At 39.6% G+C, this 18,492-nt stretch overlaps 1 protein-coding gene across 2 annotated transcripts; it reads left to right on the forward strand.

Moving 5' to 3' along the window:
• The first annotated feature begins 5,876 nt into the window (after positions 1–5,876).
• On the forward strand, positions 5,877–18,060 carry firrm (fignl1 interacting regulator of recombination and mitosis). 2 transcript variants are annotated; one of them, XM_078285701.1, is made up of 23 exons: positions 5,877–5,950; positions 6,073–6,149; positions 6,781–6,885; positions 7,074–7,214; positions 8,222–8,384; positions 8,515–8,599; positions 8,737–8,875; positions 9,460–9,549; positions 9,681–9,745; positions 9,857–10,005; positions 10,455–10,584; positions 11,294–11,480; positions 11,868–11,950; positions 12,326–12,377; positions 13,049–13,138; positions 13,802–13,987; positions 15,082–15,201; positions 15,293–15,388; positions 15,476–15,589; positions 17,055–17,159; positions 17,279–17,359; positions 17,453–17,599; positions 17,776–18,060. In XM_078285701.1, exons 2-23 carry the CDS (start codon positions 6,096–6,098, stop codon positions 17,980–17,982), a joined length of 2,589 nt encoding a protein of 862 aa, XP_078141827.1. In that variant the 5' UTR covers positions 5,877–5,950; positions 6,073–6,095; the 3' UTR covers positions 17,983–18,060. The 2 variants fall into 2 exon arrangements, with proteins under 2 accessions (XP_078141827.1, XP_071773711.2); XM_071917610.2 differs by having other exon boundaries at positions 5,878–5,950; positions 6,073–6,161.
• The last annotated feature ends 432 nt before the right edge of the window (positions 18,061–18,492 follow it).

The raw sequence follows: 18,492 nt of genomic DNA on the forward strand, positions 1-18,492 counted from the left end.
CATTTTGATTTTATATCTATTGATTAGATTTTTTTTTTTAAACTTTTGCATCACTCAAAAATCCCCAGGGAGCAACGGTGAGTTGCTCCCAACGGAGTGTTGAGTTGATAGAATTTAATTTTTGACAAATTTCAATGAACAATATACAGTATGTACAGTTCTTTAGACAGAAGACATGAATTAAAAAGAAAAGGATCAGGATAGCAGCACAATAAATCTCAGGAGTTGATTTCCATTCCAGTTCCTTTGTGTTCTCCTTGCGTCAGAAAGAAAATGTGCCGATTATAAACCATCTTAGGCTGTTGAGCACCTGTTTGTAAAAAGAAAATCCACCCTAAAACACAATTCATATCTGGTATTCTTATGACTTTGGACAGTTCTATCAGTGTGAACTTAGTATCCCAAACTAGAAACCAGAAATCTGTGTTGTCAGCAAGCAATGATACCTGGCTGTTCAACTGACACTGAAATGGAGACTGATTTGTTGCCCTGTACAATGATAGGATGTCCAATTTAGTTTTTCATTTCACAGTTAACAAGATAATTTTCCCATTCTCCCTGTAAAATCACATGGCCAATGGCGCAAATAAAGACTCCAGTGTCCAAGATCACAAGAATACTGAGTAAATTATTTTTCAGTGTGGCATATTCCTACACTGGATTGACTGGATCTTTTAAGGGAAGCTACATTTTCTATTCCAGCAGAAGAGCTTCACATCCCTGCCATTATTTTGTTTATATAGTTTATATAGTTATACATGAAACACTTGATTTAGAGGAAGAGTGGCTCTTAACTACATGAACAGAATTAGGTACTTTGCACTTTGCACACACTGAAAAGAGCTCCACTGACCTTGACCCTCACTAGCAGACCTAACATAGACACTGATTCTGACTGCATCCTGGCAGCTTCCACACCACCTCAAAAAACAGGCATCCTCCTTCCAGTTTCCATACCAAATCAGGAGCCAGTTTCCTGCAAACTGATAACCTTTCCATTATCTACAAACGAGGTCAGCGTGGGAGGGAGAAGTGCACTATAGATTCCACCCTCTTCTTGGAAACCCATGGCTTCCAAGGTATTAAGAGAGAATTGGTTGGTTTTTTTTTATGATGGGCAATTACAGAATTAAACATAGACTTGTCCATGACCAAACTGTGATGTACTGTATGTCTGCTTTATCGTCAGACACAGACGAGGTAAAGAGGAAGGTGGGCAAATCTGAAATCTAGTTGGATCATCACCATAAGCTTAACAACCACTCGTATGAACAATATGTTTTTCTCATAGTATTTCTTTCAATTTGTTTGAAGTGGCCATATATTTAAATAGCGTAGTGTACATTCGTTTTAACCCACATATTATAATGAATACTTTGAGTTTGTATAATGAAGCTTGATCTGCTTTTTTGGGAACTTTTGTGGGGACAGCAGGGTGATGATGGAGATCACCCTTCAGCTGGAGCCAGGTTCAGTCCCCAATGTTGACAAGCATCCGTCCTGCTGAAGTGTCCATGAGCAAGACAATGAAACCCTGCAAGCTCTAGAGGCGCTGCTCTGTCGCTGTGGAGACAAGTGAAAAGAGAGTTTTCCTATGAGGATCAAAAAAGTAGGTTGGTTAACTGGCCTTATGGCTTTACCCCCCACTACCTGACAGCAACATGCTCTCTATCATTCTGCAGTTGCAATGCACACTAGGATTTGACCGATATGGGTTTTTGAAGGCAGATAATACTGTTATTTTTAGACTGAAATTGATGGACAATATTTTGTGCTCGATATTGAATATCTTTAAATTTGACCATTTTTAAGCCAATTTTTTTTCTTTCTTTTTTTTTCTTCTCACCATTAGTATTTTCCTCAGAATTATATTCTTGGCAGGGTAAAAGCCTATGAAAAAGCATTTAGACTGTCATGGTACACTAAAATTCTCCACTGATGCCCATAATGAAATTCTTTTAGGGTCATCAACTCTACCAGGCAGGCTAGTAAGGGAAAGAATTGATTTACAAAAACATAATCGAGCAGTTAATAACTAAAATATGCAAAGAAAATAAAATTTCTGTTTTTATGTAGCTGTGGTCATAGAGGAAATTCCATCATATCGACATGACTGGCCGATATCCAACCTTTAATAAAAGGCCAATGTTGGTCAATATATCTGCAATCTGATATATCGATCTAACCCTATATATTCCTCTTATTTTTGAATCCCACACTATGCCAGTGAATGGATTAACAACATGAAATATTATTAGAATAGCATAGAAAAGGAAATAAAAATAATCTTTCATTGAATAACATCTCCACCTTTGACAGGAAATTGTCCTTGTCACAACATACTAACTTTAGAGGTAATTGAATCCAATTTTGATATTTCATTCCCAATGCAAGTAGGGCACAAAGATGACTCATATGTGATAAGCATCAATGATTATTCACTCTTGTGTTATAAACAAGAAGTCAGCCCCTTCCTGCAGCAGCAGCAGCAGCTAACACCTCAGGCTGCCGGGAACAAAGGAAAAGCAAAAAGGAGACGTTTACTTCAGTGCTCAAGATCTTATCATTAAAACAATGGCTTTCCTCACACTGATTACCTGGAGTCGTTCAGGCTACAGCCAGCAGAATTTCCAGAGACTTCAGAAGGAGAAATAACATCTTTCCCCCAACTGATTTAAATACAATCCAAAAATTCCTAAATTACATACTCGTCTGTCTCGAGTATTTTCTGTAAGCTACCTGCATGGTCCTCGGGTGGACATTTGCTTAGTGGGCCTAAAGTTATTGACTTTTTAAACATTGTTTTATAGTTTTAAATTAGGAGTAACAGAAATATCATGTTACAAACTGTGCAACTAGGAAACCTTAACTCTGTCACTGCAGTATGTCATACTGTTCTATGGTTGGTTGTTGATCAGTTTGATCTAGTTAGGCTCATTCTCTGTAAAGTCCTTTGAGACATGCTTGTGATAAAGGGCTGTATAAATAAACAAACTTGAACTTGAACTTGAACTTGTCACCAGGGGGGGGTCACAGTAGATGAGCAGCCTGGAGTTTCTCAAGCAGGATTATGTGTTTTGTTCACTTTGACAGGGAGGGAAAGGGACTGAACCCACAACCCTTCAGTCACAGAGCAGTCTGTGTAACCAAAAGGACAAAAGCCTGGTAGGTTATTATAGGTTTATCTGACAAATTATCAATATTTGGAGTGTATGACAAAGACATTGTCATACAACCCTAATGTGGTGTTTTTATTGGTTATCTTAATCCCTCCTTGTCTGTAAAACACTTTTTAAATGCTCTGAAATTAAATTTATTATGATTTGATTGTTATCATCTCATCATTATGTAAACTGGGAAACTGCTCATGTCAATAAGAATGGCGCCTTTTTTAAATTCCTGATATTGTCCAGTAATTCTGAACGCATTTTGAATTTTCCCTCTTATTTCTGGAATGTGTGACCTTTTTACAATATACTACACCCACCATAAGATACATATCACAACTGCATTGCATAACATACCACAATATAACATAGCCTGATCTGTAGAGTAGTATGGAGATAACATCAATAGACTTAACTCCTTGGGTGTTGGAAGCTTATGAGTGTGATTACTTCACATATGATAATGACCTTTTTTTAAATTATTATCTTTTTGACACGAGGAGTATACATACATATATCTCATTCCCCATATCTCGAATCCCCCACAAAAACAAAACAGACAAAACAAGGCAAGGGAAGCACAACATGATGAGATATAACAATCATGTGACAATGTGAAGGGAAAAATAAAAGGTTAGATAAATAGACGAACAAAACAACACAAACTATTGCACTCAGATCCTGCCGTCGTCATAGTCACTGTCATTGGTGTAAGAGGTTCTTAAAGTCAAATTCTGTATGAAATTGACATATTTTTAAAAAGTCTGAAGATCTGCCTTTAATCTTGTAATAAATGTTATCCAACGTAAGGTAGCTTGAGAGTTCATTGCACCAGTGGACTATTACTGGGGGTTTGGATACTTTACAATTTAAAGCTATGCACTTCCTAGCTGCCAACAAGGCAAGATCTATGTACCTGCTTTCATATTTATTCCACTTATCAGACATACTAGTTCCCAAAAGACATAAACGAGGTGAAAACATGAGTGAAAAGGGAATAGATACATGTAAACATTGGTAACGGAGTTCCAAAATAAATAAAGTAAATTACATGACCAAAACATATGAAAATGATAATGACCTTTGATAGATGATGAATGCAATTAGACATCACAGAGTTGTTTGAGAAAATATAGGAATGCAATGTTTCATATTTTGAATATTACCTGCCCTGGTATTTCAATGTATTTCTGTCATCACATTTCACTTGGTTGTACCCTACAAAGATATATGGCCCCATATTTGAGATTGTACTCTTTTCTGATGTATGGTTTTAGTAGACATTTTAGTCCAAGTTAAGTTCAGTTATATTTCAATAATATTGTTTTAATTCCTCCTCTGTAAAAGATTGAAGACACTCAATCCCAATCGAAAGCTGCTTTTTGTCCCAGTTTTTATTTTCAGCGATGTGCAATCATTTAGCGATATGATTGGTTCAACGCCATCTATTTTACCATTTTAACCAATCAGAGTGCTGTCAGATGACCAGGTTTGTCCCAACGTCACATCCGACTCAAACGACAGCGCGCGTTACGACTGCTATTACGGAAATTCAAAGTTGTCTACTATTTTCCTCACTGTCTTCTACGTTTTTAACCACTAACAAAATTGCAAATCTAGGTGTAACTAGATTGGAAATTACAACGTAGGAACTTTGCTATGATTGTATATTACTGAATAGAAGAAAGCGGCTTGCGTTTATGGTAAGTGTTATCCAAGTTAAATAACTTGCTAACGTTAACTTGGCGTTAGCAAAACATACGATAGCAAACACATAACGCTAAAAGGTCTCGGCTGAACATGATAGACTAACGTTGCGTTTTCCTAACCAGCTGTCTCTCTATCCAATAAGCGAACTCTTACCAGCCTGCTGGACGAAAATGTTGATAAAGCTACTACTATACTGAGTGACATTATTCTTAAAAAAAAGATTTCAAACCACGCTACATTTTAATATTAAGTTAAAAATGGTTGCTAGAAAGGATTCAGTTGTAAGCTTGAGCAAATTGAATAGGATTTTAATGTTTCCTGGACAAAGCTATATGGTTATACATCTGATGTCACTCCAATGCTGTTGCCCCATCACTTCACTGTTTACTACACCATCAAAGACCACAATCAAATAAGTGTGGACTTTTTGTGTTATCCTTGATTTTTTTTGTTGTCCTCTGGTTGCACAGCCCACCTGACCTGGTCCCTCCTGTCAGCATGTCTCAGACCATTCTGCTGGAGGAGGTGGTGCAGTGGAGTCAGGACACCTGCCGCCAAGAGCTCAAATCTGTCCTGCCCAAACTCACCATATCCTCTCAAAAGCCATTTTATGTCATCACCTCATGTATGCTAACAGAGTTTGGTATTTTCCAGGCCTTGAAAAGGTTGGAAACTGCACAAAAAGTAGACCCACTGTCATCACATAGAATATTTCTTGTGAAGAATTATCTATAGAGTGGTATGGAGTAGTTCATAGGTGTGATGCAGTATGGCTATCATTATAAATCATATTAAACATTCGCCAAAATCCTCAAATCCTGTCAAGAAAATAAGGTCTGGAAAAAGTAAAGAATTTTCAAAGTGAAACTGTATATGAATACTTTGCTTTATCTTGAATCTTTACTCTAATTTTATCTTTCTCAACATTATTATTGCAGTCCTGATTTACCTGGCAGGGTAGCAAATGTAACACAAGTACTTTACTCAGAAGTCAACTTACTGTAGTACCTTGGTCTTCCTTAACTGTTTGTACTCTTTGCAGCATGAGTCTGAGAGCTGGGATGATCATATACGTAAGAATCTTAATTGCACACACTGTAATTACAAATTATTTTGTGCCTGTGTCAGTATGAACTGAGAGTTTAACCTGTTCACACAGTTCAAATGCTTCATGATAACATAACTATCTCTACAGGTATACTCAAGATAATCACAGATATGTTCCTCCCTCATATCGGTTTGTCAGAGCTGGAGGCAGAGTGTTTCTCTCAGGTCTTACCTAAGGTGAATAACAATATAATGAATGCACATTCCCCTAATTACCCTAAATGTGAATGCAAACACTAGGCTCAGTTTAGTAATCACAGGGTGGTTGTAGGTTCTGGAAAGAGTCTTAACATGTTTTGAATTATATTATCTATACTCAAGGCCTTAAAAGGTCTTAAATATAGTTAATGTAAGATTTTAGGTCTTTAATTGATTCAGAAGTCTTAAAAATGTTGAGGTTTCTTGGTGCGTCACACAGATCAACAGGGTGACAGCAGTCTAAATTTGTTTTCATTTTCATATTTATGTCTATTGAAAAATTTGTCTTATAATAATTTTAACTAGGATTAAAAAGTCTTAATTTCAACTTGATGAAACATGAAGACAGACATCCTGAATCAATAAGTGCATTAGGGTTGAGGTAAATGCACCTTCGACAACTTTCAGTCAGTTCAGAAAGTTGGTTCTCTTCAAAATTCAGAAACTGGGAAACCTAAAAAAGGTTATTTTTCTGCCTATATTGACATAATGTAGAAAAATGGCTCTGTTATTTCTTGTGCATTACTGTTTCAATTTTCACATCTTGCATTGAAAATGAATTGATTCCTGCCCTTATGTATGTTACGAATATCTGCAGGCAGTCAAAATGTTTGACAGCCTGATGACAGAGATCTCAAACCAAGCTGGAGGGCTGTCCAGTCAAAACACAGAACTGCGTGCCTTACTAAGGAACATTCTGCAGGTACTCCATTACCCCCTGCTGATCGAGTTTTTCTATTGCCTTTTTTTACACTGCAGATTAAGGCTGCGCATTCATTAAAAATGATGCTATCCGTATCATACACATAGTGTAGTGTGTAAGATGTTTATTGCATAAAAAAACATTCTTCTCTTATAACCAAATGTAAAATGTCTTGCTGTCTGTTTCAGGCAATGGTGCAGATAATAGATGCGATGTCCGCTTGTGTGCGTCACGTTTGCTCATTTGAGGAAGCCCCGGACCTGGATGCCATCCGCTCCTTACCCTCTTGCATCCTCAAAGTCCTGAGGGACACCTTCCAGCACTGCAAGGTAAGATTGTTTAGTTCACTGATGGCAATAACCAGTACATTCACCTCTATGCAAAAGTTGGCATATTTAAACCTTTCCTCATTGGCTGTATTGCGTGTTTTTATGCACCTTAAAGGATAAGGCTGGTGTTTTTTAATGCATTGCTTACCGTCAACAAATCCTATGAAAATAACAAAATCAGCAATGATTTTGTTTTGCCAACAAGTCTCGTCCATGTTGTATTAAAAAACTATTAAAAACACGTCAAAGAGCCATGCCGTTGCTCTGGGCAACATATTTTATCATCGCGATGCACCGGGCCGGCCGACTTTTTCCTCAAACAACTTAATAAGCCGGCTGTAAACACGTTTGCGATCTCAGGAAAGTAGTTCCGTAGCACCGAAAATAGTCCCCGGCGTAATGAAGAATTTGTTCCCATTTGAATTTGATTTGGTAATAACTACAACAGCCTGACTTTTCGTGGTAACAGTTAGCGATTTTTCAAATTGAAACTATGTCTTTGTGAGCTGTATTTCAAGGTTTTTAGCTTACAATTGGAGCCAATGACTTCCGGGTTGACGGCTAAAAACGGTACGTGGGAAGTCAGAAAGTAACGGGAGGAGAGCAAACGCATTGTTGATTTTGTTATTTTCATAGGATTTGTTGACAGTAAGCAATGCATTAAAAAACACCAGCCTTATCCTTTAAGGAGGGATGCAGAATTATGGCTAAAATTATAGCTGAATATTGTAATAAATATTGGAATTATGAGTATTAATCATGATTATCAATCTAGATAATTTGAGGAACTCAATTATTTTATTGCATCTTTTGGTAGGCCTATCTTCTATCAACATGTTGACCATTTTCAGCCACAGCAGACATTCCAAGTGAAATTAAATGTTTCAGTATTACTGATTGATTACTGCAATTAACTGTGGGGACTAACAATGATTATACACGGTTAATTGTGCAGCCCTAACCTTAAGTGGTGCCAGATTTGTGTAAACGCTGCATGTTGTCCTCAGGAGAGCGAGGTGGTTTACTGTGGCCGTCTGTCCCTGGTGGCTGACCTGCTGCAGGGACTCTACAAGGAGGCCTACTCCCTCCAGAAAGGCCTGATGGAGCTGCTGGACAGGATCTCCCTCGACAGCAATGCTTCAGAGGAAGAGATCTCTGACATTGTCACAGGTGTGTGTGTGTGTGCATGTCTCTGTTTTCAACCGCCGTGCTGTCTGGTATTTACCCTTTTACATTGTGGTACTCCTCTGCCTTCAAAGTGGTCATCCTTATACTGAAGATGTTTTTTAATCTTCCTTAGGAATTCACAACCTCCTGGATATCTGCTCCATCATCTCAAACCTGGACATTGCACTTCATGCCAACACGTGGAAATTCATTATTAAGTCAGTACCACACACACTCATGTTGACACTTTTTGTTTAGACTGACATATTAGAAGAGTTCCTTAGTTCTAAGTAATGGATAGATTGAATAGTTTATTCAGTTATTGGCCGATTTTAACGGTCGCTACCGTGTTCAGACAGAGTGTGAAGTACCAGTCGTTGGTGGAGGAACATCTACGTCACGGTGACATCAGCAGCAGCCTGTGTGACAACCTGCTGGCCTCCATCCACAGCTGTCTGGAGCTGGCTGAACAGATTAAATATGTAGGGCTACAGGTAGGAAAGACCTCTGACGGTGTACTTGGCACTCTCTAACAAAAAATTGAATGAATAAGTAAATAAATAAAATGATCTGTATCAACTGTAGCTCTTAAGCAGCTTTCCACTGATTATTTCCACAGAGTATTTGTTTCTTTTCTTACCTGGGCGCTGTTGTTTTTGACCTTTGCAGTCTTTACTGTCAGCTGCTTGTACTGTTGACAATTTGACAATTTAAGCTTATTCTTATTTTGCAGTTATTGGAAGTCACTCTAAAATGATACTCAGATAAATCCCTAAAATGTGATATAAATGTAGCAGCTTACAATGCAATATTTTTTTTTGTCTGCACTGACTACATGCTTGATACTAAACTGAGACACCACATTAGTGAATATTATTGTGTCATTTAGTATTTATTGTGTCCGCTTTGTAGGACAAATGAGGAACTTTTCCTGTGTTATACCCTTTTGTTCTTCGAACACAGTGAGGTTTGTGTTTGTGAGTGTAAGGTCAGGGGAGAATGAGGGGAGAATCCCTCGTAGACCTGTGCTCTGTCACCCTGTTGATTTCATGCTCTTTTGTCATTTTCTTTTTTTAAGGAGGCAGCACAAAGCCCCGGATACAAGCTGTTCCAGAAAACCACAAAGATGTGCAGATTCTTTGCCAACACTTTAGTTCATTACATAAAGGTACTACAAATTTCAACCATGTTCCCTCTGAAAGTACTATTTATTACCTCTAATACATCCATTTGTTTTATCTCCACTTTACAAATCAAAATAATGGAACTTATACCTGTCACTCTTTACCCTCATAACAGGAATTCAAATCTTTTCTGACAAAGTATTGTAGCTGCTTTCATCAACTCTACCTCCAGATCATCAGGTATATGAATTTTTGTTGTGGATTGGAAAATCTGATCTGATCTTAATTCATCAAATATTGAGCAGTGTAGAAAACATTCATTCTTAGATGCATATTGTGTTTCCCCTTCAGTAAGTTTCCTCCCAGCTTGTCTGCCCCGGCACTGCCCTCCCCTCTGTCTGAGGAGCTGAACATGGCAGCTCTGGTTCCCATGGAGGCCCTCCTGTCCCAGCTGTTGCCCCTACGGTCCTTCGCTGAGGTTGTCCTCCAGCAGGACCAGCGTGAGTATGAAAGCTTGTCCTCAGCTTACCCCTTTTTTCAGATAGTGCAGCAGGGATGATGGATGGCCTTCCGCTTCTCATTGTAATGGGGACATTGTTACTTAGCCTTTCTCACAGTCATTGTCGTTTTCCATGTACTGCCAGACACAACCTGATGGGCTTTGAGGACACACGATTGCTGACTCCAGTCTTTTGTTGCCAAAAGTAGGCATGCAATGAAGCCTGGCAAGCCTGACAGTGTGTGGCATGTTTAGGAAATCTGTTGTTTGTTCAAATGAACATTGATTGTGTGCCAATAGTTATATGAATGTTGACCTAAATTTCTAGTGGCAGGCTGATGCTTGCCAACGAAGTACGTAGCACACACTCCTAGTTGTAGTAGAATTAACAATACTCTCTTTGTCTTAACAGTAATCTCTTAGTTTTTGTTCTTGTTTGTCTATGCACAGGGTTTAGTGCTGAGTGTGAGCTTCCTCAGTGTCTTCTGCTGGTGAGTGTCCTGGGCCAGCTGGCCTCCCAGCCAGATGAGGTACTGCAGCTTTGGTACAATGGCAGCCAGTTCTCAGAAGAGACACCCAGGTAAGAAGCGGAGCTGGACAGTTAGTACTTTAATGGTTTAATGGTTGGTTTGAACAAATAAATACTTAGGGTGCACAAGGGTTCATATGTTATTTCTTTTAGTTGGGAAAACTAACGACAAAAATATATGGTAGTCAAAAATTCTCAGCTATTGCATCACATATTACATTATTCAACTTAGGTATGGAAAAAGTATTGTTTTTGGTACCAGTATCAAATTCAAGGTACCGGTGTTGGCACCAGTACCATATTTTCAAATGATACCCAGCCCTCACCACATATCCTGCCACAGTACCAGATGTTATTGACTTAAACCCCTTAAGGAAAACCCCATTTCTGGATTTCCGCCTAGTTTATTTCCCTTGTAAAGAACATGATGACTGTTATACCACAAGGACCTCACAATAAACTTGTTTTTGCCAGATTGCAATGACCCAGAACATTAGAATATTAGATTTAGGCCTTTAAGGCATGACATAGAAGCAGAAGCCTTCTTAATTCATATAATGAATATAGACATCAGCTGGGAGATATTGTAGAGACTGTGAAATTGTATATAACACGTTGTCCCAATCCCTTAAAGGGTTATACAATTGCATCCTCAACTGTAGTTCACTGTGTTTTTGTTTTTAGGCTGGCAAAAATGTCTAAAAAGTTCCTAAAGTGTTCATAAAGGCCTAATGTGACACTCTATCCCTTGTATCTCCAGGCTCCCTCTCTACCAGGCCATGTTCAGTAGTTTCCGGCGTTGCTGTATCGAGCGTAGGGTACCGGTGCTGTTGCCGGGGGTGATGATGAAAGGTCAGGCCCAGGGCCAGGTCACTCTGCACCACCACGTCTGTGTGCAACTCTGTGCCAGTGTGGCTGCGCTTCCCACAGTGTACTTCCCCATGCTGGTGAGGATTATACACACACACACACACACACACACACTTTATGCTGGCGGCATCAGTAGAGGAGATATTGTTAGGGTTTGTTTTTTTTCAATATTGTCAATATTGTCAGAGGAGATTCCATTACTACTAATGATGTTGAGCGGTAACTGGTGCTTTTCTGGTGAAAGCTTTTTTAGGCTATTCATTTAGGTATCTTATCGCTTTCTTTCCATCAGCTGTGTTTTTGTGCAGGATTTCCTCTCATTCATTATAGTTGAGCCTTTTGCTTTCGTTTTTTCAATTTCTGTTTGATTTCTTGATATCACTTTTTCTCCCTCCCTCATTCTCTTCTGCTCCTTCCCTCTACCCCTCTGTCTCACTTCCTCTCTCCACTGCTCTGTTATCCAGGAGCGTTGTTTGGTTGAGGCTGTACTGCAGGCTGATACTCAGACAGCTCTGCTGGCTACAGACGTGTGGTGCTTTACAGCTCGGTGAGAATGAGGAAAATTCCAGTAGCTGTCACCATACATCATCTCCTACAGTAGATTTTCTTATTGTATTAGGAACAGATCTGGGTAAAATGTTTGTGGCAAATAATTCATGGTGTTTGTGTTTTTTCATTTGTTTGTGTCAGATAATATTTGTCAGTCACAGAGGTATACTGAATGGACTTTTAAATAGTTTCTTGTGATTGTCCAAATTTCTTGGCACTCACTGTATCACCCTATGTCATAAATCATACCCTTCTGGATCCATAGGGCTGAAAACCACAAATAGTATTTGCAGCTACTGTTTGATAGGTCCGGTTGTAAATTGTTGTTTTTCTGTGTTATGTCCACTGCTGATCTTGTCGTCTCTGTCCTCAGGTATGGGACAGCAGAACTTTGTCTACATCACGTTTTCCTCATAGCTCACCTGGTGGGTAGAGACCAAGAGAATACATGAGATAGTTGACAGGAACTATTTTGAGAATGTTTGTGATTCAGAAATGCGTGACTTGCATATCCAAGTCCATGATATATAAACTCATAAATTAGTATTCATGATTTCTTTCATCCACATAATACATATTTGCAGTTGTCATGTTTTAGTCTGATTTGATGGAAGGAAAGGCCACAGCACACAATACTCCATAGGCCCGTCTTATCAAATATTATCAGTAGACGAAAATGATTCATTATAATATTGTGCAGACTTAGTGGACCAGGCTCACGTCCCTAATTCTGAAATCTTGGCCCTGGCCATCTTGGGTAGAGACCACAGGGGCCATGACCTTACTCCATGTCTATGACCTCTTCCTGAGCACACTCTAAAATAACTCTAAATCCCTTAATCTCTCTGTGGGGTTCTGGGTTAGGTCCTGCTTGTCCTCTGTGACACCCCAACAGAGGTGACAATTGGTGTTGTTGGACCTGGGGGGACTGTGACACCTGTCCGTAACTCATTGCGTCATAACGTGGCATCGGATTAAGCCGAAAATCACACATTTCCATACACTTCCCCCCTTCAGGTTTTCACCTTTCTCCCCCTGAGCCTCCACACTGACTCTGTCCCTCACCTCTTCTCTGCTTCTCCCTCTCCTCCCTCAGGTGAAAACATGCGCCGGTGAGTGTTACCAGTTGTCCCACCTGGGCCTGCTGCTCAGACGCATGGTGTTCCTCATGACACCTAACCACCAGGTCAGAAACCCTGGGAACTGAAATGGGAATTTTCATAAACCTGTGAAACGCCACCCAGAGTATCTATTCAAATCTAGCTTAGAACAGTCTTTTTATTTGTGGTGAAATTCACCCTAAAACAGAATACCCATAGTTATTCCTTTCATCTTTGGTACCCAAACTACTTTTATTCAGTAGTATAGCTAGAACTAGAAAATGTGTCCATGTCTGGGTAGTGTCTGTTTCCACAAAGTTGGTTTCCCTTTCATCATCAGTGGAGACTCTCAACATTAACTTTTAGTGATATCAGTTTTTAGCGCCGTGTTTCTCAAACTTTTCACCTCACGACCCACAAAATCAAAGTGATAAAAACTTGCAGTCCCTTGTTGCATATTGAAATTTGTTGCAGTATGATGAGTTTTATTTTCCTTTTTCAGGCTGTAGTAGTTGATTCATTAATGGTCTTCCATTGTGTCACAAGAAAAAGGCATTCATCACAAAGATTAAAAACATGACAATATATTTTATATAAATCATCTCATCTCTCCCAACCCCCAGAAAACCACTGGTTCAGAGTCCTAGCTCTTGTTTCTGGTTTTAGTTGATGTTTAGTTGTTCATGGTAACAAATCTAGAGTGAACTATGCAACATTATAGGCGTGACATATGGTAATTTGTGTTTCAGGTGGAGCTGGTGGAGCGTTTCCCGCCCTCTCAGGTGGAGAACCTTCCGGTGTGGCGTCATGTCCTCCTCAAAGCTCTTTCCCATGACACCCGTCACCGTATAGAGACAGACATCATCGGTCTCACTCAAAAAGCCCTGACCGACTGGCAGAATGGAGGGTACAAACTGGGACAAGTGGACAAAGTGGTGAGGACGACCTCAGATTTGCAACATTGGGTGATTGTGCCAAGGCAACTTTTACTGACCATGACAAGGAATAGAGAGGGAGAAATAGGCAGTACACAAATCAAGGGCAAGGCTGCTGTATTGTGTATGCAAATGCCTCATTTAGTGGTCCTGTCCTTGTCCAATGAAAAAGAGAATGGATCGAAGACCAGTGACCTCAGCAAGTGATATTAAGATAAAATAAGAATAAGATAAGCTTGTTCACAAGGCTGAGAACAAACCAGACAGATAAGGTTGTTGTAAGCGACCTCTCTCCTTTGTTGGTCATGGAAAACTCAGTGCTGAAGTGGTGTGAGAGCCACACCTGGCTCAAATGGCATATTCTGTTTATGTGGTGACGTACCAGAAGCCACTATCTGGTTTATTTGACGTGAGGTGTTTCCATGAACCCCTTGGGTCATTGTGTTGCCACATTAGCGATAACTCAATGTCAGCTTTATCGTATTGTTGTGTTTCTTTTACACCCTCCTATGTTTTGTCACTGTGCAACATACTAAAACTAATATTACCAGTTGGTGGGATTTGGAATCTAAGACAATACAATGAGTAATAGAATGTACTGACTGGAAAGCAGTAGTCAATTTAGTGTTTTTTTACCAGACTACCTGACTATCTGATTTGTCCGGATGTGGTAAACCCCACCCATCTGGTACTCCATGCAGGATGAAACAATTATTTGCAAATACTGTTTGACCCAGTATTCTGCCTTCAGAGTGTCTAGAGATGGTTTTGATCACAAGGTTCTTATGCAGGTCTGGAAAAGTTTGGAAAATTAATTTGATAATTTCTTGAAGAGTCTTGAAAAGTTTAAGAATTCGACATATTCTGGGATGGTATGGAAAATTACTGTTGTTCAGTCTCGATACACAAATGTCTACTCATTTATGTAGCTGTAGACCCACTGTCCCTTCACCCACTTTTCACATTATTCATACATCATACTGAACATTCACTGAAAATTCAGCCAAGAAATAATGGTCTAGAAAAAGTGTGGAAATTTGAAATGGGGAAAATGTGAAGGAACGCTGTGCTTGTGATGTCCCTCCTGTCTCCAGAACATGGTGCTGTTATCCCTCCTAGTGGTGGTTCGAGGGGAATCATCTCCAGAGGAACAGTGTGTGTTGTCTGCACTGAGGATAGTCACACAGCTCTGGTTACGAATGTGTCCCAACCAGGTGAGACACACACATGCACACGCACATAAACACCTAAATGCACACTGATGTACATACGTGACCATTATCCCCTTCACCCATCATTCTTCAGGTGCAGACCCACCCGGTGCTCCAGTGTACTCTGCAGCTGCTCCTGTCGATATCGGCCGTTTTAGTGAAAAGCGTGGAACCTCAAGTCATTTGTCAGGTATGCTTATGCTGTTATTTCTCACAGTTGTCATATGAACAGGCCAACAATGGAGAGTTGCAGTTTTGACTGTTGTGTGTGTCTCAGGCTCTGCTGTGTGTGGCTGCTCTGGTGTCTCAGAAGTGTCCGGACGAGGTGATGCTGGCTGCTCTGGAGTTCCTAGCCTCTCTAGGGAAGGTCTTTGTCCCTCATGACAGCCAGGTACTGAAACGAAAGACCGTCACACCAGTGTTAATTTCGTTGACGAATAATTTTCGTCACAGTTTTCGTCAACGACATTTTTTCATTGACGAAAACGAGATCTAAATAAAAAATAATTTATGATGACAAAAACTATGACGAAATGTATTGACACTTTCGTCAACGAATAAAAACGAGACGAAAATGTTAGGGAGAGACGATTTGGGAAGAGATACAAACAGAAGTAGTCTGTGTGGTCTGTCTCTCGCTCTCTCTCTGTCTCTCTGTCTCTCGCTCGCTCTCCCTGTGTCACACTCTCTCTCTCTCTCTCTCTCTCTCTCTGTGTCGCTCGGTCTCTCTCTGTAAAACAGAGCAGACAATGTAACAGTGTCAAAGGCTAGTAATGTAACGATGTAAAGATACAGGAGAAACTGACAGCACAGAGAGATGTAGCAGGGCAGAGGGGCAGAAAAGCAGATTTCTCTGTAAAAGGATCTCATTTCTATTCTTCTGTACTTTGTAGACAGGACAAAAGAAGCAACAAACAGAACACTGTAGCACTGTTTATATTTTTAAGTTATGTTATCTTTGACACAAAGTACTTGAAAGGGAGCACTTTAGATATATACAGTTTAGTTATTTGTTTGACAAATGGAACTATTTAAAATGGAGTACATTAGATAATTTTTCAGTCATCCAGGTAATGGGATCCTTTATTGATATTAGCCTATATATTGACAATATAAGAGAATGCAAGAATAAAAAAGACCTGTTGAACGAGCATAAACTGTTCAGAAATGTCTTTGCCACAGCCAGCGTTTGGGAGAAAGAGAAGAACAGTCATGGATAAATGTAGAGCAGTCTGTGTATAGGCTATATACAGAAAATTAATTGGAAATTCAAGAGAAACGTTTAAATAATGCATTACACTTTAACTAAACCTGTTAAATTTCGACTAAATGTACTGTAGATTTAGTCGACTAAATCTACAGTAGATTTAGTCGACTAAAACTAGACTAAAACTAAAACAATTCAGATGACTAAAATACGACTAAAACTAAATGTAATTTTAGTCAAAAGACTATGACTAAAACTAAATCAAAATTTGCGTCAAAATTAACACTGCATCACACAAAGACTATTTCACTTTGTTAGCCCCTTTCACTCCTGAGTAATGGTTGCTTGTAATGTTGGTGATCAAGGAAAATGATTCTACTGTTGCACTCGTTGGAAGTCGCTCTGGATAAGAGCAGAATAATCTGCTCAATTCCTAAAATGTACAGTCTAAATGTAATTATGCAAGTGATTGGACATGGGGAAAAAAAATATGACCATCGAAGGCTTTAGTGGTGGTTGACTATTCACAAATTTATATGGAGGTATCATGCTGAAAACACGTTTCAGCAATGTTGAAATCTCCCCAACAACCTTTATGGATTAATATAGTTGTTTTTTCATTTGCTCTTTGCACCCTTTGGTCCCACAGAATCAAGTTCTTCCCCGGCTGAGTAGCCTGTTTGGAGTCCTGCTGGCTGACAGATCGTGGCTGCTGCATCAGCACGCTCTGGAGGCCTTTTCTCACTTTGCAGAGGTGGGGAAAGAAAGCTACTATCATGATAGATATTAGTAGGCCTAAGGTTAAAGATTTAGCCCTATACACTGTTGATGCCCTGATATAAACCTTATGAATATGTCCTTCTGGTGTTTTAGATGACAAACCATGAGGAGGTGATTTCCCAGAGCTTGTCTGTAGAAGACATCAAAACCAAAGTGGTGAATTACCTTAGCAAGGTAAGGAATGCCAGTATGTATCATGATGAGGATCAAGCTGAAACATGACACATAGATGTGAATGAGACTATTGTTAACTTTGTTTTGTTGTAGACTGTTAATGCACAGGAAGATGTGGAGTCACGGCTCGAGAGACTCAAGTTGGAGACACCAGTTATTGAGCAGCACAATGAGAGCCTGGAGACCAATAAGGAAACTGTTGCTAACAAGCTGGATGCTGAGGCTGCTGCTGATTCAGAGGTGAGTGGTGACATTAATATGTGAATAAATGAAACAACCTGAAAAGGGAAAATCATTGGTCAAAGCAAGACTTCTTGCCTTGTTTGACATCAAATCGAATTATGTTGTCTCAGTGAGAATTCAATTCAAGGAAAGATTAATTTTTTGTGTAATAATGCAACATGCCTCCCACTCAGCCTTGCCCCAAGAGAGCGCGGCAGGAGACCAGTGCAGAGGAGTACAGCCGCTACGTCCAGACAGCTGAGAGTGCTTTGAAGGCCCTACAGGCTCTCACCGAGGGCGAAGCCACCACTGCTGCCCCCCCTCCACAGTGGCTGGGATCCAGACTACAGGAGCTGCAGATTCTTATAACTCAAATCAGGACGACCCAACACACAACCTAGCAGCTCCACAGTTTTTTTTTTTTTTCCTGCCTCAGATCATCATCATTTGTTTTATTTTTTTATACAAAAGCTATTAAAGTACAATGTGTAAACTAGTGAAAGTCTGTATACTGTTTGCTGCTGTTGACATTTGTGTTTCTCTTTCTAAAATGGTTTATACAGTCAATTTATGGTCAGTCTCAACTGACATCTAATTGTTTATTAAACTTTATTACCTTTTGAATACCAAGCATTGGCTGGAGTCTCCACTAATTGGGAATGGGTCGGTGGGGGTTGTTGGGAAAACAGTGCAGCCAAACATAAACAGCCACCATCTCTAGGACTGATGTGTATACTACTACACATACCCTGATTTGGTCATCCCCAATTAACATTTAAGAATCATGCAATTGAACCATAACACATTCCAGGATGGCAGATGAATTTGATAATAAATTCCTGCATTTGGCACCCATATGGAGTTTGTGTAGAGGCTTTTCTTTCAGACAATACTATTTTAAACAGAAGAAC

Source organism: Centroberyx gerrardi, chromosome 9, assembly GCF_048128805.1.
Source record: "Centroberyx gerrardi isolate f3 chromosome 9, fCenGer3.hap1.cur.20231027, whole genome shotgun sequence".
Lineage (NCBI taxonomy): Eukaryota > Metazoa > Chordata > Actinopteri > Beryciformes > Berycidae > Centroberyx > Centroberyx gerrardi.

What these genes read in the sequence shown, in the direction of transcription:
- firrm (XM_071917610.2), top strand. Translation starts at nt 6,096, where the DNA reads ATGTTCCTCCCTCATATCGGTTTGTCAGAGCTGGAGGCAGAGTGTTTC. An exon ending in TGTCCTCCAGCAGGACCAGC is followed by an intron (nt 10,006 to 10,454) that starts GTGAGTATGAAA and finishes GTCTATGCACAG; the next exon opens with GGTTTAGTGCTGAGTGTGAG. An exon ending in TGGTGAATTACCTTAGCAAG is followed by an intron (nt 17,360 to 17,452) that starts GTAAGGAATGCC and finishes GTTTTGTTGTAG; the next exon opens with ACTGTTAATGCACAGGAAGA.